A 24,192-nucleotide genomic window follows, 5' to 3' on the forward strand; every position below is an offset into this window, starting at 1 on the left:
AGCATTAAAGCACTATCTTCATCTTTTATTTAAAACAAATGCATTCCAAGTCAAATACAGTTCAGCTTCCAGTGATGTGGTATGATTCTATGCATGTTTACTCCTATGCTCTGACTTCATTTGGATTAACTCCCAGGCAAGCACAGGATTGCAGACTTACATCTTCTATTATACAAAAGGACTGTTTTTATTCACATAATTTATATCCCGCCTTTCTGATCCAAAGAGTCAGCAAAGTAGATTTCGAAGTTCTAAAACTTAGCTGACAATATTGCTGCTTCATCCTACTGATATGTTTCGCTTTCAAGAGATGCGCTAATGTTATGTTGTATATTCACATTTTCTTTATTGCTGCCATGGTGGTTTTCCCATGAAAGAACATTAATGCTGTCCGTAATTTTGCATACCTATTATAGGTCCTCTCAATTGTCTTTTCACTAACCAAAAAGTCACAAATATTTTAGCCTTTGCTTGTGGAATGAACATTAACCAGCTTCACATATATATTTTTCACATTTAATATGAGCATTAAAAAAATTAAATCTCAGCATCATTCTGTCCAGTATTCAGAGGGAAGATTAGGGAAACCTATAGCAGCATTATACTTCATAATCAAATAAAGACTCTGACTATGGAAGAGGTTAACAATTGTTCATTAACCTTAAATCAAAACCAGGTAAGCAGTTCCCAGAGAAATTCTAATCACCAAGAGGCATGAATACAACAATTTAACATAGCACAACAAAGCCTTGGCTATCGTAACAAATCATGTTTGGTTACTTGACCAGTTCTCCACTTGAATTTCACAGTGAAAAGGAGAGGGAATCCCTGCTGCTAGCTAACTTCATGTGAATGTACTGGTGGAAACAGAGAAATTTCAAATATCTCTGATGTTCCTTTCTGAGTAGACTAATACAGGGAGACTTAAGAAATATCACTCATAAAGCTCTTAAGAACCTGTGTCTTAAGTGACAAGTACCCAATGAGCTCAGAAGCCAGAGACTAGTGAACACGTAAGCAAAGGAGAGATTGTGTTTACTGTAAAGCAATTGTGCCTGTCTTCTGGGTATAGCTTCTCCTGAGGACAAGAACCCCTTGCATGTCTGCCACAGAAAGCTGCAGAGGTGGGGGTGGGGAGGGACGGACATATATATCCATGATTTTTTCAAACTGTATTCCGGGGAACCTGCAGAACTCGGAAACTCATCACAGGTTCCTCAGTTAGATGAACAATGCCGAACCAAAGCTTGCCCCGCACAGCAGATCTTCCATGCGATGCGCAGCCACGAGGGAGGGAGCATTTGGGTATGTTTGAGGTTGCACTCTTGAGTTCATGCAAGGTAACAGGGAGACCCATCAGACCTGGCCAGTGCCATATGTAAATTGAGGGTGAACTCAAGAAAGCACCCCAGAATCATCCACAACAAACACGAATTCCACTGCAAACATGCCGATGTGAAAAAGGCCTCCCTCTCGTGACTGAAAGCCTCAAAAACTCTGCTCTTGTCGAATGAAAGACACATTTTCCCACATGTATTTAATCCACTTAGATACTATTTCTTCAGAGGGTAAGCTGCATACAGACATACTGGGGACCAAAATACAGGCAGAAGCGGAGTTAGTGTGAGATGATGAACCTGCGTAGTATCCAGGAAAATCCTGCTATTATTATTTTTTTAAAATCCCACCTCCCAAAAAACCTTTGCATGCATGTTGCCCTCAAGATACTAACAAACAATAGGAATAGAGACATCTTATCAACAAGAGCGCTCACCCCCTGGAGCTAGAAGTTTATCAGAACAGAAGCAAACACCTTTCTGCTCCCCGCTCCCCACTTGATGGCTGAGATCTAAAGTTGAAGGCAGCATTATTGGGGACTCCAGGGGTCACATACCAGCAGTGACCTTTGCCAAAATGAAAGTAGCCATGGTCAAAATGGCCCCCCAGGCCTCCTCTACTATCAAAAGTCCTTTCCCTCAATCTACCATAAAAATCCTTTCAACCCAACACCGTGCCTCGCAGAATACATTTTGTCAGTGTTCTAGCACCTGACAGTTACGTTGTGCAATGTAATTAGAATGAGATATTTAGTATCACGCTGCTCCAGCACCGACTAATAATCTGTTGTGGTTTTAAACATACGAATTTATCATTTCATAGCACTTTCCCATCAATTGCCTGCTGAAAATAAAAATGAGCTGCAACCAAAGTTTCCAAAGTGAGCTTTAATGCATACCTCCTGAAAACCAATTCAGGGCCTATACAATCATCAACCTGATAAGATTTGCCAGTAAAAATAACAGATGCAAAAGAGGGCAGTGTTCCTGCATATTTCTCAATACGTGTAGAAAAGAAACATTCAACAAGCGCAGCTTCATCATGACACGTTGAACCCACCAAAATTCACTTTTCTATACAAGCATGAAAAGACAGACTAGCCCTGTCTGTCACTGCATCCTGATCACTTCTACTTCCGAAAAGCTACAGAGACAGTTGTGGATCAGATTTAAAAAGCAATGCTTAATTCAGTCTATAACTACCACTGTATATTATTATTATTATTATTATTATTATTATTATTATTATTTTGTTTATTTTGGATACATATGAAGCTGCTGTGCACTGACTCAGATCACAGACCCATCTAATCCAAAGTTTTTTCCTGGTCCTTTTTTTTACCTGAGAGCTTTCAAAGTTTAATTAGAGGAGCTAGAGACTGAACCTGGAACATTCTACATATTTTCCCATACCACATTTGCTTTTTGTTCCATGGGCTGATTCCTAAGTAAATGTGCACATAACTTCAACCTTAATGTATTAATGTCTTCCTCATCAAGGGTGCCCTTTTAGGAGGCAATCATCCCCCACCCACATGGTTCAAACCCCATCCTTAAAAGGGGGAAAGTTTGTGTTCATCATGTACTCATCACATTGCTTTTAAATACCACTTTTTTTGCTATTATTATTATTTTTTGAATGCATCCAAGAAACAGACCTTCGAAACCTGCTGTAGATCTTGCGTCCACCAATCTCATTGCTCTGCTTTCCCACAAATGAGGCAATGCACATAAATGATTTTTAAGGCACACTTGAGACATTGAGACATACAAACTTGTATTTCATTGAATAGAAACTGTGCAGTGGTGCCATTTTGATAAAGTACCGCACCTTGTCCTTTGATATGACATTTATATACCACTAGGACAGAAAGATACTATAGATGAAAAGGGCCCGTCTGCTTTCAGCTGCGTGAAACAGAGAATTCCACACAGCGCAAATGCTTCATATATAGAAAGTGTCAGGTTCACTCAGTAGCATCTCTACGTAAAGGTATTACAGGTAACAGTGCTGAGGAGTGGGTTGGGGGCAGGCCCTTTGAGGAGCTACTCCCTGGGGGTAGATAATTCTAGATTAGATGGATCAATAGTCTGATTTAAAAATATGAAATGTCATATATTAGGAGACAGGCAGGATAGCTGTGGCTGTACAAGAGCCCTGCCCTGCTTTGCATTTGATCATCCTAGATGCTATTTAAAAGTATCTCAGGTTCAGACACCACTGTAATCCACAACAGAAAGTATCAGAGAGAAAATTAAGGACTCTAGAACTAATTTGCCTTGTCACACAATCCCCTTGTATATGAGGGAACTGTGGGGGAGAGGGACAGTAACACACTCTAAAGGGTTTCGAAACAACACACAACCAAAATGTTTTTAACAAGTGCATTAGAATTTACCTGAGTGTCCTTTAATGTTATTTGGAGTTCGTAGTTCTTCAGAATCCAGTGCCTGCGTAAATGTTGCAAGGCTATATGAATTGCAGGTAGCACACCTGCTGTTAGGTTACCATGCCCTGTAAAATGACTGACAGGTAAAAGCCCAAGAATGGATATGAGAGTGCGAGGTCGAGCAGTAGGTCGCTCCTCCGAACATCTGATCATTAGCAGCGCGCAAATTACCAGAAGGCCCATCCTCCATTTCCAAGTAAACATATTCCTCAGACTTTCTCTCTGACTTCCTTCCTCCCTTTAGAGCTTTCATCTCTAGAGCAAACAGGCCCCAGCTTGTCTGTCAGTCTGACATTTTGAAGTTGCTACTTCCTTGGGCTGCTGTGTCTCTCTAAGAACAGAGCTAATTGTTATTAAAGGATAAACTGCTCTCCAAGGCTGGATTTTCCAATTTGGACAGTAATCCTGCTCACAGCAGTGCTGCTGTGAATCAGTTCCTCACAAGAATAATTCTTGAGGCAAACTGTTCTGCCAAGTCTAATTTTAAATATTTGTCATTTTGGACATTTCGCTAGCACAATTCATCACCCCCTAGTTGACAAATTTATAAACATATTAGAATAATAATTCTTCAGGATACAGATCTGTCTGTTCATGGGAATTTTCATATTTTAAAATCTCATTTTTGATGTTTCTGCACATCAGCAGGCATGCAATATTGTACGAAAATGTGTGCATACCACCTGCTGACTTCTTCACATCAAGCTGCTGCTAATATTTCTCTAGCTCCAATGGGAAGAGCTCCGCGCCAAACATGGCAGTCTCAAGCCTTTATCTTCCCTCTTGCTGCTGCCAGTAAGCACTGCAGCTCATCTGTGCAGACCGTTTAATGGCTCAGTCTTCCAGCTTGCTAACAGGAGAATCTTATTTCCCACATGGTCACCATTTACTTTGGCCTGTCGTTCTCCTGCTTACCAAAAAAAAAAAAAAGTATAAGGAAAGGGGTTGTTGGTTTGTTTTTAAATGCCTTGGTGAGAGAGCCTGAGATCTGCACTTGCTTGTGTGGCCATACGCTGCTTCGTTCTTCTTCACAGGCATTATGAAACATTCCCTGGTTACATGACTACATACTATTTTTCCCATCAGGATACTTGCCTCAACAGAGAGGAGAATTAAAGTTGCCTGGGAAACCACACATTTAGGACATACAGGTTTCAAGCTGGCTGGTTTTACAAACTCAATTATCTTCTCTTAGTATTTAAGGCAACTGCACTCCTATACACACTTACCTGGGAGTCCGTCCCAGTGAACTCCAAGGGGCTTTCTTCTGAGGCTGTGCACACCCTACTCTGAAGCACATTCTTTCCCCCGAAAGAATTCTGGGTACAGGAGTTCGTTAAGGGCTGCTGGGAACTGTAACTCTGTGAGTAGTGAACTACAGTGTCCAGAACACTTTGAGAGAAAGATGCGCTTCACAGGTGCTTTAAAGGTGTAACTGAGTACATGGCCTGAGTGGGCATGTATAGACTTCCACTGTGGACAACTGAGACCTGATGAAAGGCATGCAGGTGGATTCCACATAACTAAATTCACACGGTATTGGTATGCAAGCCATCCATGGCCCTGGAGCACTTTGCACAGACTTGCTAACACAGCAAATGTAAGAACCAATAGCCTGATTTATACATGATGCCAGTCAGAGAGAATCCCACATGGATAAGTGTTTTGTTAAGTTTCTCTCTTTCTCTCACACTACCACACACAAAATCCCTTATAAACTGTGCAATGATGTGGCATGGAAGATTTTCTGTTTAGACATGCATAGGCTCATAAAATTAATTAGAAACATAATGAATAGATACACTACCAGTCAAGTTGGGCACTGGGGATTTCTTTTAGCTGTCAGATTTCAGTATCAGGGTCATAACTGCACTCAATTACGTGTTCAATGGGCAATGTTGTCATAAATATTAAAGTTTTCAAGCAAATGTAATTTGAAGTTTGCCAAGCAAGATAGGATTGTGACATCACAGCTCCTCTTTCAATGCAGGAATTAGTAGAAATTGTGAGGTGCTATCTGGCATGGATGTATAGAAGAGACCAAATAACTATTTCTTCCTATATACATAAAAATGTAAGGTAGTCATCATGCAGCCTCCATTGGAGGATTTGTAGTGCCTCATCAAAATCTTAGAATTGCATGAACACAGGGCAGGCAGGGTTGGCGAGAAATGTGAGCAGGTGCAATAGCCTACCATAAATTTACCTAGTCTGCCATACATCTGCAATAAAAGAGAAAGAAAAGTATCCACACTCTTTACCCATACAGTGGTACCTCGGGTTACAGATGCTTCAGGTTACAGACGCTTCAGGTTACAGACTCCGCTAACCCAGAAATAGTACCTCTGGTTAAGAACTTTGCTTCAGGATGAGAACAGAAATCGTGCGGCGGTGACAGGAGGCCCCATTAGCTAAAGTGGTGTCTCAGGTTAAGAACAGTTTCAGGTTAAGAACGGACCTCTGGAACGAATTAAGTACCACTGTATTCCTGATTGCATGGATGGCAGTTCCCCCGTCCCTCCACTGATATTCTGTGCCTTTAGCAACTGGTTACCAAGTTCCTACCTGGGTTTTGCCATACCCTCAGGGAATACCTTGGGCAGGCTACAGCCTTCCCAACTGTAACATGGGGATAGTAATTATAGATTCACTGAATAATGTGCATAAAGCAATGGAGCACTGGGGAGGGAAAATGTACAATTGTTAAAAGCAGCATATCTTATGGGGAAAGGACTGCAAACTTCTTATCCTCAAAAGGCCTGTTATGTCAAGACAAGATCTTTGTGGCCTTCAGAAAATGGCAGGTTGCCCAGAACAGGCAGGAGAGAGAAAGTCCAGTTCAGAAAGGAATAGAGTCCCCATCTTCCTCATACCTAATACTTCAGGTTGCTCACCTTAATGAACTAACAGGTGACAACAGAGCTAACCAAAAGGCAGAAAACAGAACAGAATAAACTGCAAATGGATCAACAATGGCCACAGGATCAAAATCATGATGCCAGGAAAAAATGTTTCAGTCTTTCCTAATCTGGGAGCCTCCACATGTTTTGGACTACAACTCTCAACAGCCCCAGTCACCAAGCTAGGCTTTACTGACCTACAGCCATTATTCTTTTTAGTACAGATACTGATTGGATGACTGTTGGCAACATATTTGATTCTGAAATTAAAGAGGAAACCCTGTTAGATTGATCAAAAATACAGTCAAATCAAAACTGGATTTCTTTTGTTCAATGTCAGTCAGGCCATATTGGGATGCAGCCCTGAACTTCATTTTATAACCCTATCTACGGACCCAACTACATTTATTTATTTTACCTTATTTCATTTATATCCCACCTTTTCTCCAAAGAGCTCAAGGCATCCCCACTCCCAATTTTATCCTCACAACAGCTTTGTAGCCAAGTGGAGTTTGAACTTGAGTCTCCTGCTTGCTAAGATAGTTTTTCTCCAGTTAAGAGAGAAAAAGTGCAACCAGGCATGTACTTCATTAACCACAGGTTTCTCCCAAACAGCCAGCACCAGGCATCATGGGTTCTAGGCAGGAATGAGCCAGAGCACCCCTTTATAGATACTGTACTAATTCCTCCCCAAAATGCATGAAATTTTGCGCATAAGCAAAAACAGTGCTAATATATGCAACACCATGCCCCTGATTCTAAATATGTACGGGTTTCTGTAACTGTGCCATAAACATGAGACCAAATCCTCAATTTACTTTTCTCTCCAAATGGTGTACAGAATTTTCATAAGGCCTTAATCATGCTTCACAGAGAAATTAAAGCAACTGCAATAGATTAGGTCCTGATTTAGAAACATGGCCGTATTGTTTTAACTTTCTTTTCAGTGCTATTGATTAGTAGAAATACAATTATTTGTAAGCGCATGCTAAACTTATTTGCTTGCAAGATGAAAAATGCTGCATTCTGTTCCTCGTGTGCTGCTAAATTTAATCTTTTTCATTAACACATTTTTTACTTCATTAATTCATTCAGACTTGTAGCCCACCCCACCCCAAAACCTCAGGATGGATAACTTTTTTTAAAAAAAATTCTCTGTACCTCTTTAGCCTTGCTACCAAACAGGACCCTGAACAAAAATGGTGTATAATGCTTTTGAATAAAAAATTCATTAAGCCAATTTAAATATTGGGTTTAATTCACTGAAATGGAACAACTTCAGATTCAGGCACCGTACTGAAAATGACAGCATGTCACAAATCATTTTTAAGATAAATTTATTTCACATTCAATGTTTTCTGCACAGTGTTTAAAAGATCCTTGCCACAACCCTGCACACATTCAGGGTGTTTAAATCCCAGTAATTAAGAGCTAAGCAGTCTGTATGCGGATTTCAGCCTTTGAGTTCAACAGCCCAGTATTAGAGCACATTAAAGGTAAAGGGACCCCTGACCATTAGGTCCAGTCGTGGCCGACTCTGGGGTTGCGGTGCTCATCTCGCTTTATTGGCCGAGGGAGCCAGCGTACAGCTTCCAGGTCATGTGGCCAGCATGACTAAGCCACTTCTGGCGAACCAGAGCAGCGCATGGAAATGCTGTTTACCTTCCCGCCAGAGTGGTACCTATTTATCTACGTGCACTTTGATGTGCTTTTGAACTGCTAGGTTGGCAGGAGCTGGGACAGAGCAACGGGAGCTCACCCCGTTGTGGGGATTCGAACCGCTGACCGTCTGATCGGCAAGCCCTAGGCTCTGTGGTTTAACCCACAGTGCCACCCATGTCCCGTATTAGAGCACATTACTTCAGAGGAAAGAGAGCTGGTGCATCTCTTTTCTCTTTCCCCTCTCCAAGTGTCCTCCTGAACTTTCCTGGAAGGAAGCTGATCCAGCCACCACTTCTCCTGAGCAATGAGCTGTCATTTCCAGCGCACACCCACTGCTTGTCCCATTGGCTTCAACCTATTGAGCAGGGCGATGCAACACTACTTTCCTGCTGAAGTTCCTGCAGGGTAGCCTTATGCTCTGTGAGTAGATACACGTGAATTACTACCAGAGTCCTAAATTCAAAGCCTAACGTTTTGTTCCCTATTGTGTTAGTACACAGAAACTGTCATGTGATGTCCTGACAAAATTGGACCTGATAACTCATAAGCCAGTAATAGATCATTCTGGCTATCAACCACACTTTCAAATAATGAGACCAATGTTCTCGAAACTATGGAATGTAAGCCAAAATTTGTCAGGCAACAAGTAGGGCCACCATAGGATCTTGTTATCATCCCAGGAATGGAGGAGAGAGCGCTTGTGCTGATGCCTCAACAGAAAAACAAAATCACCTTTTAAAAACAATTTTTATTCGGTATTTAAGAAATAATCCGTACAATTTATCACTCACAGTACAAGGCACCAAACACACCCACCCATTACAACTCAGTTCAGGTAAGCACAGCATATCACTACTTCATTCATTCCTTATGTAATGGAGAAACTAAGAAATGGACGATATTAACCTTTCTGCACATAAAAACCTCTGACAAACTTCTGTTAACAGCAATCACTATATATCGAGCAATTTATAATGTTTAATAAATGAACCCTAATGCAATAAAGCAAGAATATATTAGCAGTATGTGATTTTTACACTGCTGGGCAACTCCACTTTGCAGGCACAGGTCTCAAGAGATCTAGCACCACGGACAGCTCCACAGACATTACTGTATTTCTTTTTGCATTTGCTTCTTATTTCCTATATGTATATCATTTTTTGCCTTGGATAGAAGAAGAGGGCAGGATTCAACTAAGTTGTTGCATGAGCAGAATGAGGTGTGCTCATGCAATGGGGCTTTCCCCCTTCTCCTCCTCCTGTGCCCCCTAAATCTGTTCTGGAAGGTTGGTGAAAATCCATCATGGGTTTGGGGGCACACATAGGAAGAGAGTGGGGGAAAGTCCCATTACTCAAGTTGACCTTGTTCCACTCATGCATACCCACTTAGCATTACACTGAAACCCACCCATGGTGTCAGATGTTTTAGCCACAAGATCTGCCTTTAACCCTAGACTGCAGCAATAGGACCCACATTTTCTGTTAGGGGGCATCATTTGGTATTGTTCATATCACAACACAGTTCAGTCAATAGAATACAAGACTCTTAATCTTGGGGTCATGGGTTCGATGGCTATATTGGGCAAAAAATTCCTACATTTCAGGGGGTTGGACTAGATGACCCTTGTTGTCCCTTCCAACTCTACAATTCTAGGGCAAACAAATTCATTGGGGAGGAAATAAAGGATACAGTCTTGCTCTTGGCAGTACTCAAGATTAGACTGTAAAATACACTGTGACCTTTAAGAGCAATTGTTCTGAAAATAAATCTATACATTACCTATATAGACCCAGGTCAAAGAGTCACACCCTTTGGTTGTTTTATATCAGTGGTGGCCAGCTCTCAAGAGACTGTGATCTACTTTCAGAATTAAAAACCGGCAGTGATCTACCCCCGTTTTTGGGGGGTTCAGCTCAAAGTTGTTCAGCTTTTTTAAAGGAGGAGTCCCATTTTTTAGGGGTTAAGAAAAGCTTTTTGGGAGGACTTCTGTTTTTTGGGGGGGGTTAAAGGCAAGGGACAAAGGGGTAAGGTCACTCACAATAAGATTGCTATGGATGAAAACAGCAGCACAGAGAAAGCTCCGTCTTCCCTTCCAGAGATCAAACAACAACGGACAGTGGCCCAGGCAGGAGTCAGTTTTAGTGATGCTAAGGAAAGGGAACCAGAGATCAACCGCGATCTACCAAAACCTCGCAGGGATCTACCAGTAGATCGTGATCGACCTGTTGGACATCCCAGTTTTATATAAATGGGATTGTGCCCTTGGCATAGATACCTATTGAACAGGTTCATCTGATAAACCTGTTTAATAGTTATCTATGCCAAAGGCACAAATCCATTCAGAGTGAAGTACAAGTCAGTTAGCAAGCAACAGTGCATTCCTGGGAAGTACCATATTTTTTGCTCTATAAGACTCACTTTTTCCCTCCTAAAAAGTAAGGGGAAATGTGTGTGTGTCTTATGGAGCGAATGCAGGCTGCACAGCTATCCCAGAAGCTAGAACAGCAAGAGGGATTGCTGCTTTCGCTGCACAGCAATCCCTCTTGCTGTTCTGGCTTCTGAGATTCAGAATATTTTTTTCCTTGTTTTCCTCCTCCAAAAACTAGGTGTGTCTTATGGTCTGGTGCGAAAAATACGGTAGTTGGTGGAAAGTAAATACAAGGGTAGGCAATGCCCCCACCCATGTCATCCCTTCATATACACAACCTCTTTATGTTAGAAAAAGGTTTTACCAAAAGAAAAAAATGAGACATGCAGTGCTGGGTGTCACTGGCTTGTGCTAACACCCCACCAGTTGAAGACCAATGGTGTAAGATTGTGCATGCTCCCCTACAAGGCCACTAATCATGGAAAGCCATTTATATGTGGAGAGACTCACACTCATGCACTTGTCACATGTGACATGGCTCTCAGAAACTATACAGTTCAGTTTCCTGCATCATAACTAGCTTCTTATAGTAAAAAATTCATGTGGCAAATACTGAAAAAGACGAGATAGCTACATCTCTTCATAAATGCAAAACCTGCTTAATGCCTAGAACACATGCTTCCTTCCTTTTCCATATTTCCATTAGCACAACTTGTACGTTTTTTGCTATTAATAATATCTGTTTAACATCAGTAAATGATGTAACAAGCATGAGACTACTCAGAAGATCAAAGTCTGCCTTGGTATTTTACAGGATTTCTTCCCTGGAGTACAAAAAAAGGTGCTTTTTTTTAAAGGATGTTACTAAACCTTCATGCTACACTTGGAAAAAGGAGATCCAAACACAGAAGCATCTTCCATGCATGAACCTATGCGTGAACATGAACATTCATTCAGATACAGATGTCGCCTCACTGCATTTAGCAATACACGCATTCAGATGTGCAACCCATCCACATTCTACAGCAACTAGAATCAGAATTGCAGAGTTGGAACGCAACACAAGGGTCATTTAGTCACACAACTACCTGTATACACAACTGAAACTGGAATGGGAGATCAACAACAACAAAAAATGCATTTTCCTTAATATTGAAACATGACAGAAAGATTATATATACTTAAACTTCTCAAAGATCACAAGTAGCTCCATTCCAACAGTAATCATTATCTGTTCATTAGATTCTATGAATCTATGAATTAATGCAACCTAAACTAATGACTGGAATCTGAATGTGTGACCCACTCCAGGGACAGCCTCATCTGAGGCTGATGTCGATGAGATATTTAAGTTCTGCCTGTGGTGTTCTGTCTGTGATGGTACATTCACAAGTGCACACTCTCAGCTGATGCTAGTGTTATCAACCAAGGAATGCAGTCTTGGGTCTCACTTTTCCAAAACTCCACATTTTGCAGATTGTTTAATAGTGGGAACCTATGCATGACTGCTCAAAAGTAAACACTATTAAGTTCAATTGGATTTACTACCAGGCAAGCAGGTCTAGGATTGCAACCTATATCTTCTCATATATGCTTACAAATGTAACCTTATAGAAACATATTCCTCCTTTTTTGAATTTTAGATTGTAATGAATGTTTTCAAAATCCCAAACGCTTTTCAAGTAAATTTGACTTTTCTTCATCTGACGTATGAAGAAATAAGGATTGCCTGCCTACTTGTTACCATTACAATCTCATTTTCAAGCCATCCATTCACATAATTCACACCAAAGGTGATAATTTATGGACAAATATTTATATTTGTACAAAAATAAGTATCATAATCACCCTGCCTTCAGTTTTCTACAGATGAGGAATTACAGTCTTGCTGTGACCACAGCTGTACCCTTGCTCAACACATAAATTCCACATAAGATGGTTATTTTAAATGTTACTGTCCCTTGATTTCCTTTCTAAGCAAATGTGGAAAGGGCATTACGTTGAACGATGCAGAAAATATTTAAATAAATCCAGTAATTTAAAGACCAAAAGGTGCAATGAAGTATATGACAGCGAAGCATGTTCGTTTGCTCCTGATTTGTATTTCTAACAAATACCAAGTGCGAAATGGAAGAAGCCTACATGGTGTCACCTTAAGACAAATTTTGGACGAGGACAGTTAACCTTTCTTCTCAGTAGTCACTCTTTACAGCAGGGTTATCTTGGCAGTGATCGTCAGGCATAAGTATTACATAAGAAACTGCTGCCACCTTCAGGAAAGGTCCAACATTGATTCAGCATTTATTTGCCGCAAACACGTTTGCTTGAATTGTGACCAAAAAAATCCAAGCACAAAACAATAAGCCTCCAACGTGTCCGCAACAAAGCCCCTCGATAACTTCGTGTGAATGATCAGGAAACGAAAACTGAACAGCCTAAGGAATTCTCTGCTGAGCGCTCTGCAACGGTCCCTTGCCCTTGGCCCACCCAGCCTAAGTGCACAAGATGTGTTACCCAGCATTTACAGGAAGAATTATGCATGGCAGACAAACGACGACGACGACGAGGGGGGAACTGCAAAATTAACTCTTTCTGAGCACTGGCTGATTGGTTTTGCACAACCGACTGATGAAAGAATGCCAACCAAATCCTCGCGCACTTTTCCTCTCCATCCCTTCCCCGCTTCCCAACAAGCCTCTCTGTGTCTTGTGTGCCACCGTACCTGCCAACCAGCTAGCGCGAACTGAGACAAGAGAGGAGAGTGCGCCAAGAGGAGCGCAAAGGAGAGGACGCTCCAAAGGGGGCTGAGTGTCCACGGATCACAGCAGCTGCTCCTGAAAGACGGAGGCGCCGGCATCCTCCTCTCTTTGCCCCCCTCGCATCGCTAAAGGGGGCAAGCCACCCCACCCGCTGCATCCCTCTCCTGCCTGCCTTCCCCTTCCCCGCTAAGCGCTAGAAATCCGACTGGCCTCCCGCTCGCCCTTCAGGAGTTCACGGAGAGCATCAAGTGGCGCTCCAAGTACGCAAACGCTGCAGCTCAGCTCAAGCTCAGCTATGCGGGTGGCCAAGCGCCTGCTCGCAGCTCGCCAACCACAAATCCCTGACGTGCATCTGTTGCTTAAATAACGGGCGGCGCTTTCTCGGCACGCCAAGGGCTGCAGGTTTGAGCCCAGGCTGCTGGGCCAGGAAGCAGCTGCCCGCGGGAAACTAGCTGCAAATTCGCTAAACACCAGCCTCTGGTGGCGTGGTGGAAGCCAGGCCACTGAGCATGTCAAAAGGGGTGGGGGCAGCGCGAATCAGATCCGAAGTGATTCCGTTCCAAACAGCTGGAGCCTCTTCGAAATGCCTTTTTTCCGCCTCGCATCGTTTCCATCCAAGGCCAGCCTCTGCTGCTGCTGCAGACTGGCAGCGGGGGAAAGGGCTCTGGAGAGGTACACAAACACGGATCGGAGTGATTCCCTTTGAAACAGCTGGAGTCCCTTCAAACGTGATTTCCTCTTTCCCTTTTGGACTCGCACAGCTTCTGCCCAAGGCCAAGCGCTGCTTCTTGCAGCATAGCATCTAAATTATATATGTATTTAAGGCACCAAGGAGGAACCCAAACAGGAACTCGAGTGACTCCATCTAAACGGGTGGCCTCCCCTTGGAAGCTCTCATCCTGCCATCCCATGCCAAACAGCTGGCTGCAGGTCGGCATCCAAGGCTCTGGCAGCGGCAGGTCCCACCTTCTGCCCCATCCATCAGGCGTGAAGGCAACGGGACTGTGCCGCCCTCCCCCCCCCCACCGAAAGGTGCCCGGCGCTGGCCACGCCGAGAGAGCCCCCTCCCGCCCCACTCACCTCGGTGTCGTAGTAGCGCAGGTCCAGCGAGTAAGGGTCGAGCAAGGACTCGTTGAGGATCTGCTCCATGGCCAGTTGCATGGCCGGCAGGACCCCCCGGCCGATCCTGCCCTTCTCCACCGAGTCGCTGAGCGGCATCAAGCCCATGATGGCGATGGGGGTCGTGGCGGCGGCGTTGGGCAGCGACCCCGCCGGCGCCCGGGAGTTGCTTCGCGACCAAGCCGAGGAGACCAGCGGCGGCGGCGGCTGCAGGAGCAGCAGCAGCAGGAGCAAGGCAGAGGTGGTGGCCGCGCTGGGCCGCCGGGGCAAGGCAGGCATCCTGCGGGAGAGGTCAGGGGGGCACAAGCACGAGGGCGCCCGCTGCCCTCTGCCAGGCAATGGCCCCGGCAGGGAGGAAGGGGCGCGCACGCTGCGGCCCCCCCGGCTCTAATCCTCCTGGCAATGGCGCCGGCTCCTTCCTCGGGGCGGCCAAATGGAACCACTAAGCAGCAGCAGTGGCGACGGAGCCGCTGCCCGCCACCCCCGTTTCCCACCCACCCCACCCCCAAGTCCAAAAGCGGCGGGCGAGGGCGCCTCCTCAGCCCCTCACTCAGCCGCAGCCAGGCTGGGCGAGGGCGCGCGCTTGCCTCCCTGCTCCCGTGCAGGTTCCGGAGGCGACGCGTAAACGCGACGAGGGCTGAGGGGAAAACAATTGGGGCGGGAGGGGGGTTCTCGGCTCTTCCACAAGGCTGGGGACGCTAGTGCCGCATTCCCCCGGAGCCCTCCCGCCGCTGCCGTGCTTCTCCGTTGCCGCCGCCGCCGCCGCCGCTGCTGCTGCAAGCAGACACCACGCCGCGCCACACAGCGCGCGCAGAGTGGCGCGCACAAACCGGCCAAAAGGGGGGAAACGGCGGCGGCGGCGGCGGCTGGATGCAGGAGGCGAGAGCCCCTCCGTGCGCCCGCCCAAATCCTTCTGCCACCTCTCGGCTGGGCTTCTTCGCTCGCTCGCCCGGCTCCTGCCCTGCCTTCCTCCCCGGCGGCGGCGGGAGAGGGCTGGTCGGCTGCCGCTGGGGGACGGCGGCTCTTCTGCTGAGGAGACGACGCACACCAACGCGAGACGCAGGAGGAGATGCAGGGTTTGGGCACGTCCAGCAGCCCATTGGAAGGCGGGCTGGGGCGGGTGGGAGAGGAAAGAGGGCCGCTGGGGAAGGCGGGAAAGGGACGGCTTGGCGCGAGGCAGGGGGCGCAGCGGCCTCTGCCCCTTTCCTCGAGGCGGTGGCGGGCTGAGGTGCCCCTCTCTTGCCTCTTACACACACACACGTGACGCACGGATTATTATTGTTGTTATTATCATTTCTTTGTTTTTGTTTTTCAAAGTTGGCTGGGCACAAGACGAGGGGCGCTTGGGGAAGACTTGAGGCGTTTGGCTGGGGCACTGGCTTCACGTTCAGAGTTCCACCACCTATTCTTTCGTTTCCCTCAGGAACAATGCACTTTTTTTCATTAACTTCCTCTAAACATGCAAAGGTGAACCTGTGCGGCTGTCTTACTCTCATTTATTCCCATGTCTTGTTCCTAGTCTCATGGCCTAGCCCTCAACTGTCTCCTCCAGGCCTGCGCAAGGCATGGCTTGCTAAGCCAAAGGCAGCCCATCAGCCATGTTTTGAGGCCTGGCAGCACCTCCCTCCTTTCTTGCTTTCTCTTCCCGCATCTGAGGAAAGTAGCAAAAACAGGAGGCAAATCAAGCCCTGGCAAGGCGCCACACATACTTGGTGAGCTTGTTTGGATTTATTCTGGTTTGGGCGGCAGCACCTCCTCAAGTTCTGTCACCTGAGAGACTTAAATGAATGAGAGATAGCCGGGACTGAGCCTGGAACCCTTTTTCCATGCCAGGCATGTGCTCTCAGCCTCCGAACCAATGTCCCTCCCACATGTCAAGTGTCCTTGGCAATGTGTCTTTGCCTACACCAAGCACAGCATCACTGCACACCATCTGTGTGCCGAGGAAAGCCAGTCAGCTCTTCTTTTCGGAAGCAAAACTAGAAGGTTTTTTTTGTAGCCTCTGAAAAGCCGCCAGACACAAGCTGGTGGGCTGATCTCAGGTTGTTGGGTCGGAAGTCCCCATTTACTGGGCCCTTTCTGCCTTCCCAGTGCTGGGTTTTATAATTCAATGCATTATACCCAAAATGCTAATGAATCCTGTACTTTGCTATTAAGATTCCACAGTTTGAAGCACTGTTTCTCAAACCAGCTTCCCACCAGCTGGAGCCCTTAAACCATTCGCAAACAGAAGCAAATATGACACTGATGAAGCCGTGCTGGCGTGAACAGCTGCCTGGAAGAGAAGGAGAGCTGTGAAATGCACCAGGAAAAAGCAGCAACTTCGCTGCAATCATAGAATTGCAGGGTTGGAAATGACCCCGAGGGTCATCTAGTCCAACCTCTTACAATACAGGAATCTCAACTAAATAATACATGAGAGATGGCCACCCAACCGCTGTTTAAAAACCTCCAAAGAAGGAGAGTCCACCACCTTCCGAGGGAATCCATCCCACTGTTGAATGTTTCCTACCATCAGAAAGTTCTTTCTGAGGTTTTCTTGCAACTTGAAGCCATGGGTTCAAGTGCTACCCTCCAGAGCAGGAGAAAACAAGCTTCATCCTCCATGTGGCAGCCTGGTAGATATTTGAAGATGGCTATCATATCTCCTCTCAGTCTGCTTTTTACCAGGCTTTACTTTACTAAGGCAGTGATGTGAACATACCCTGGTCACTGGTGACATTTTGCCACGTTGAGAAGGGGCTTGTGCACACTTTAGCCCCTCTATTCACACAGGAGTTGTACGTCCCCACCTCAAAAACACTGATTGGTCTCCAACCAATAATGTACCAGGAAGACGCAAACCACTCTGCAAAACCGATCTGGCCTGTAAGTTCTGTGTAGAGCTCTATGCACATTGCTTGGAGACAATAAATAATTAGCCTGTGGAATTCAGTGTCAAAGGTAAACGTACCCCTGACTGTTACATCCAGTCGCAGACAACTCCGGGGTTGCGTGCTAATTTCGCTCTATAGGCTGAGGGAGCCGGCGTTTGTCCACAGACAGCTTCCGGGTCATGTGACCAGCATGACATAGTTCTGGCGAACCAGAGCAGCTCACAGAAACGCCATTTACCTTCCTGTCGGAGCAGTACCTATTTATCTACTTGCACTTTGACGTGCTTTTGAACTGCTAAGTTGGCAGGAGCAGCGACCGAGCAATGGGAGCTCACCCCATCACGGGGATTCGAACCGCCGACCTTCTGATCAGCAAGCCCTAGGCTCTGTGGTTTAACCCACAGCGCCACCCGCGTCCCTCATTCAGTGCCATAGCATGTGGCAATTGCCACTGTTTGTTTTTGCTTCTAAGAGAAATTCAGAGAGCATCTAGGGAGTTGGAGTGGGGGAATAGCAAAAACAGGTGGCAAATCAAGTTGTGATAGCTAAATGGATACATGTCCATAGAAAATAATGCAGGAGGCATTTCCTCTGTACATGACTGTTTCATTCTTCCTATCTACCATGGCAAAAAGCGAAGAGAATTGTCCTTCTGGATCAGATCAAAGTCTGACTTAAGTCGAGCATGCTGTTTGCAACAGTGGCCAAATAGGTATCTCTGGAAGTTCACAAGCAACATATATAAAAGCAATGGCCACTCCATTGTCTGTCTTCTGCAATGGCATCTCTTTGCAAACAGAATGCTGTACTGATACTATTGTTGATCTGCTCCAGCAAGGCACTCCTTAAGTATTTAATAAATAAATAAATATGTTTCTTACAAATGCAGAATGAGTATCTGTAACACTGCTAGTTCCACAGCCAGTTCTGTTGCCCTCAAGGCCCTTCCACTTAACATATGTCCTACGTAAAAAAAAAATTATGAAAACATTCCTGCATACACTAATTCACACATCTGTGCACAAAATTAAAGATTGCCTAGATCCCATTATCTCACAGGTCTACTGTTTTCCACTTTTCAAGCTGACTGAATGCACCGTTTTTGATAAAGACAATATATTTCACAAACAGCCTGGCTTGTTTACAATTTGATATTTTTAAAAGATTTAATTTCATTTTCTCCCTACGACGTATGCAACCAGACAAAGCAAACCTGCAGGGGAAAAATGTTAATAGAACATGGCAGAAGGTAAAAAGGTAGACCAAAGAGTTGTAAACTATGTCAGTTGTACTACAACTGCCTTGACATCAGACTTCGTTCTAATATGGAATTCAAATTAGAAAGGACAGAAAAATATAATTAATGCCATAAAATATAGCTCTGTGAAAAACAGAATGCGTCAAGAACTTGGGTTTTTTTAATATAAAAAGTATAAATTGATTGGTAAATTAATGTGGCAGAGTTAATTTGTAGAAAAACCATTTTGTTTCTATTTGGATTTCTTATGAGTTAAGTTCTAATGGGTGTTGATAAATTAAAAATGATTGAAGGTAGAATAGGACTGTCAGTTCAACTATACCAAAAGAGTTTGAAATGAAAATAAAGGGAGTATTTTCTGCTTTTATTAGTATTAACAAGAGATAAGCAAGGGTTCGGTTTTAGTTAGGAAGAATGTGAAAGAGGGGGTTAAAATCCTAATAATTAAAAAGAACAAAACACCCAAACATTTGTTATGGCATAAGTTTTCATGGGCTAGAGTTCACTTCACCAGAAGCATGTTTAAGCACAACAAGTAAATCCTTATAGAACTGTGTCCTTATAAAGTTGAAATGGATGCTGCATTGTCTAAGTTTGATTATTTTGTGGAAACGTTCCTTGTTCAGGCTCTGTGTGGCAGAACATAGCTACTCCTTAATCTGGCATTATCCCCAGCAATAAGGCTTCACTATTGGGTCATAACTAATAGGCCTCATCCTTTATTTATAGTAGTACCACTATGTGAATGTATGCTGACTCATTACTTTTGCTTCATTTCAGGACATCTTCAACACGATAGAATGGATGCATTCTTGTTGCAGTACTATGTCATCATTCTGTTGACAGTTTGGGAAATGCCCATACACTGGGACCAAGAAGGGTGCTGAAGATAAGTAATGAGAATTAATTTTTAAAAGCATTCAAGAAATATTAGTAAATAATAGTTTAATGAAAATATCTGGTCTTGGGGCAGCAGTGGAACAGTAAAAGGAGATAAAAAGCAAGGCGGGAGAAGGGTAGAGACATTGTGCTCATGAACACGTGGCAAAACACCAGAAAGCAACCAGAATCTTTAGCCAGGAAATTAAGTGGCGCTGAATGTAATAATTGCACAAGTGGACATAACAAGAAGGAAGGGAATGAGGAAGAAGTGTAGGTGGCTGTGGTCTGCATATTGATTGTGGGCTTTTAACAGGAGAGAAACCAGATCTGTCATGACTTCACCAATTCTGCTGAATTGGTGGGAAGCAAAAAGAAAAGAGGGGTAAGTAACAGAGGGAGGCAGAATCAGGTTATTCTGTAGGTCTCTGAGATTAAGACGATAGTATCAAGATGCCAGCAAAATAATTTATAGCTGTTGTCCTTTGCTTCAGGAATGCGTGTCCAGCTCCTTTTTGTTTAGATTTACATGCTGCTTTCAGTCAATTTTGAAGGTGGCTTATATTGCAATCATACAATATCCCTCCCTACTGTGCCTACTCAAACACTTTGATCTTGCTTGATATTAATCAGTGAGGAGGTCCAAAACACAGGTCTTGTCACACTGAGAGTTTGACTCCTCATGAATATGGAGTGAACAGCATATGGTATTTGTGCTTTGGACCTCCTCACCTGTTAATATCAAGGAGAAACCTATATTATATTATGGGAGTGGGGAATTGGATATGGTCAGAAGGCCAGATCTTTATATCCCAATTGGATCAACCAGCTGTCAATCAGCAGCTGTCATAATGCAGTGAATGATGCCTCTCAAAGTTCAAAGAAGATAACTTTAACCACTGATCAGCTGATTGGGAGTTGCAGCAACCCACACTGAAGACATTATTTCAGCACCAGTCAGGTGGCTGGTGCTGAAAGCACACTTTCAAAGGAGCTCCCTATAACCTTCAATCAGCTGCAAGACTCTGCACAGGGGAAAACTGAGTGTTTTCTTCTTCCCAAATGAAGCAGCTTGGATTTAAATCCTTAGAGGAAACGCATGGGAAGCTTTCTCTGAGGAATTATCCATTTTTAGGAGCACTTCTGCCTCTACAGAAAAAGCAGTTTGAATCCAAACCATTTCCTCCACACCAATGGTAAACTCCTTAGTGGAGCCAATCCCACCTGATTCTTGGGCTGTGCTTTGGTGGCTGGTTGATTGTCAGTTGCGCAGGCCTCTTTGCAAGCACCAACAATGAGCTGATTGTTGACATTTGCAGATTGTTAATGTTTGCACTGTGCTCCGAAGGCCCAACAATCAGCTGAAAGTCAGGTCAGGAGTACAGTGGAACCTCTGGATACGTATGGGATCCGTTCCAGAGCCCCGTTCGCATCCTAAAGTAAACGTAAGACACGACTGTGCATCGGCGCGTGCACGGGTCATGTTTCGCTGCTTCCGCGCATGCGCGTGATGTCATTTTGAGTGTCTGTGCATGCACAAGTGGTGAAACCCGAAGTAACGCACTCTGTTACTTCCGGGTCGCCGCGGAGCTCAACCCGAAAATATTCATCCCGAAGCTACTTCAGCCCAAGGTATGACTGTTTAAACTGCCTTGCAAAAGTGTTTGCAGGTGCCGCTGACCATATTTCTATGCCACGTGCTAAGAAAAAAATGTAAAGAAACAAGTCTTCTTTTTTATTCATACAATTTCAACATTTAAAAAATATTGTTTTTGAAAATATATATTTTAAAGTTAGATATTTCATTATGAAACCAGCCTTATTGAACATAAATCCATCAGAATTTATTCTCCACTGCATCAGCAAAACACATGCAGGGACACACAGAGACCGACCCCCCAAGCATTGTGCTTTAGCAAGTTGTTAATGCCAAATCAAATGTGCAAAGATTTCATTTCAGATAACTCTACAAAATGTTAGCTCTCTGACTATATTCTGCTGGAGTGTTTTATCAAATTACAGAGAAGTCTGCTCAAGGGAATTGGCTGAAACCTCATCACATTTATTTTAAATCGGCAAAGGAAAAGAGGGCATGAAATTTGAATCATGGCCTATCCATCTCTTACAGTTTGCACAGAAATAAAATTCTTGTCACTTCATCATTCACTCAATGAATCTGTAAGGCTATAATATAAAGGTTATTAGAAGTGCAACAGATCCTATATTATTAATGGAGTCTTTCAATTAAAACACCAGGAACTTCCAAATAAATATATTTGGGAACAGGATACCAGTGATTTTAGGTTATCTGAGTTTTTAAGGAAGTTACACATATGCATACAAACATATATAATTTATGAAAACATAGGAACAGTGTTTTGAATTGCTCTTGGAGTTGTGCCAATTCCCCCCCCCCCCCAGAGATAACTAAGATATTCACTATTAGATGACTGCAACCTTAAGTAATGGGCCACAACTGTGTCCTGATCAAAAGAACATTTATCACATAGAGATAAATCAGACATATATAACTAAGGTAATGAGCCTTCTGGTAAATGTGCTCACCATATTACAAAGTGGAAGACAGACTGTCTTCTCTTTGGACTTGACCTTCATTTTCGCAACGAAAGCCAGCCATGGAAAGGTGCTGACTGCCTGACTCTTGTGAGGTTACAACACACACACACAATACACATTCACACTTTCCTGGAACAATTTTTCAGCTTATAAAAAAGTGTGGCTTTCCCCCATCCATAAATGAAGCGCCAAACAAACTTTTGAGTCAGTGAGCATACATGCTACACTTCAAATGGATGCTCCACTGGAAAAGCTGCCTACAAATATTCAAAATAAAGAAGTGTGAACTGTGACAAAACATTACAGTGTAGGATGCTCCAATTAAGAATGCTCGAGTCAGCTGGCCATCCTGTCTTCCACAACACTTTATTCTATTCCGTTCCTCACCTCAATGGACATCATTCCATGGTTAATGAGCATGCTCAGCCTCCATTGGATTGTTTCAGGTTTTTCCTATCTTTGGGGGAGTTGGGGAGGGATCTAAATAAATGTGTACTTCTACAAACCTTAAGGGTTCCCCAAGCCTACAGATACCTCTCTCGTGCATTGGTGGTACTGTTTCGGCTGCATAAGGATTGGCTCTCAAAGAAGTGAGTTTGCTATTTGTATCTGCAAGTGGGTACTGTATGTGCAGCAGTGGCGTAGCGTGGGGGGTGCAGGGGGTGCGGGCCGCACCGGGCGCAACATCTGGGGTTAGGGCAAATCCATGGGTTAGGGGGCGCAAATCCACGGGTTAGGGGGCGCAAATCCACGGGTTAGGGGGCGCAAATTACTTGCCTTGCCCCGGGTGCTGACAACCCACGCTACGCCACTGATGTGCAGTGTTCCTTTCCACTGCCCTCTTGAATACTTCATTCCATTCTCCCTTCACCTGGTTTTCTGCTCCACAACCCAACAGTTGGCTACTAAGTGTGCTTTGCCCATACTGGGTGGGATTGGGTTTCCTCAACACCACTAGTTCAGGGACAGGGATAGTCAAGCCCCCAGCTAGCAGGGAGAATGGTTGGGGATGATGGAGTCGAAAAACATCTGGAGGGCCACAGGGCTGTCATTCCTGCACTCCTCACTCTACAGAAACAGTCTTGCTGTTTCTTTGAACCTTCAAGATACAAAACCATGTGGAAACACAATTTAAAATACACAATTTACACATGACCAAGCTACTGATATGCAAACCCTTCCATGGCAATCTCAGCATTACAAACTTGTGGTCTTTCTCATATGTGCGTTTCAGATATGGATGTATTTTTTGGGGACCAAACTATTATTCTCCAGCTGGTTAATTTCCCCAGCTCCATGGCCTGTTGCTCTGTATTAAGAGCACTGGCATTGAGAAGCTCTGGCAAAGCCTGCTGCTAGGGAGCAGGTGCCTTGATAAATGCTAGCCTCCTTATGTTCCCAGAGGATGGAGAGATGCACCTGCTTGTTGCAACATCACCAAGCAGGCATTTGTAACAGATATTGTATGGTGAATGCTTTAGAGCTAGCTATTTTCACCTCTACAATTCTCCATACCTGTGGTTTTTATAGCCTTATGGCTCAGCTTTGCAGGGCTTCTGAAATCTCTGGTTTTCCACCAAGAGCTCCCCAGAGAACTTCTTTCCAAGCAGTGTTACACAGACAGGCCATAGGTAACTGCTTGTGTTTCAGGTAACAACAATGCTTCCTTGCTGGACTAGTAGTTTCAGTGTTTCTGACTTGGGATACTGGAGCAATGAATGCTGCTCTGTTTCAGTCTAATTACCCTTCTCCCGATGAAGTGTGTGACATTATGCTTACTTTTGAGGCCACAATGCACATAGGTTGCCTTCAGTTGGCAGTCATCCAAGGAATGTTTAGGTTATTAGTTACTAAAGAGTTGACTACACTGAGGCCCTTTGTGTGCCTGCTCCACAAGAGGTCCAGAGGGTGGCAACACAAGAATAGGCCTTTTCTGTGGTGGCTCCCTGCTTGTGGAATGCTCTCCCAAGAAAGGCTTGCCTGGCACCTTCATTACATATCTTTAGG

The 24,192-nt window shown here is 44.3% G+C and overlaps 1 protein-coding gene across 1 annotated transcript in view; it reads right to left on the reverse strand.

Annotated features, from left to right (window-relative positions):
• The window catches only part of GABBR2 (gamma-aminobutyric acid type B receptor subunit 2), a 291,693-nt gene extending 275,946 nt beyond the window's left edge, over window positions 1–15,747 (reverse strand). Inside the window, exon 1 of the mRNA XM_083624623.1 lies at window positions 14,557–15,747. Coding sequence (XP_083480749.1) covers window positions 14,557–14,874 — 318 coding nt within the window. The 5' untranslated portion in view covers window positions 14,875–15,747. The remainder of the gene's footprint in view (window positions 1–14,556) is intronic.
• Between the last annotated feature and the right edge of the window lie 8,445 nt (window positions 15,748–24,192).

This window comes from Podarcis filfolensis (genome assembly GCF_964270895.1).
Source record: "Podarcis filfolensis genome assembly, chromosome: 7".
In the NCBI taxonomy this organism is placed as follows: Eukaryota; Metazoa; Chordata; class Lepidosauria; order Squamata; family Lacertidae; genus Podarcis; species Podarcis filfolensis.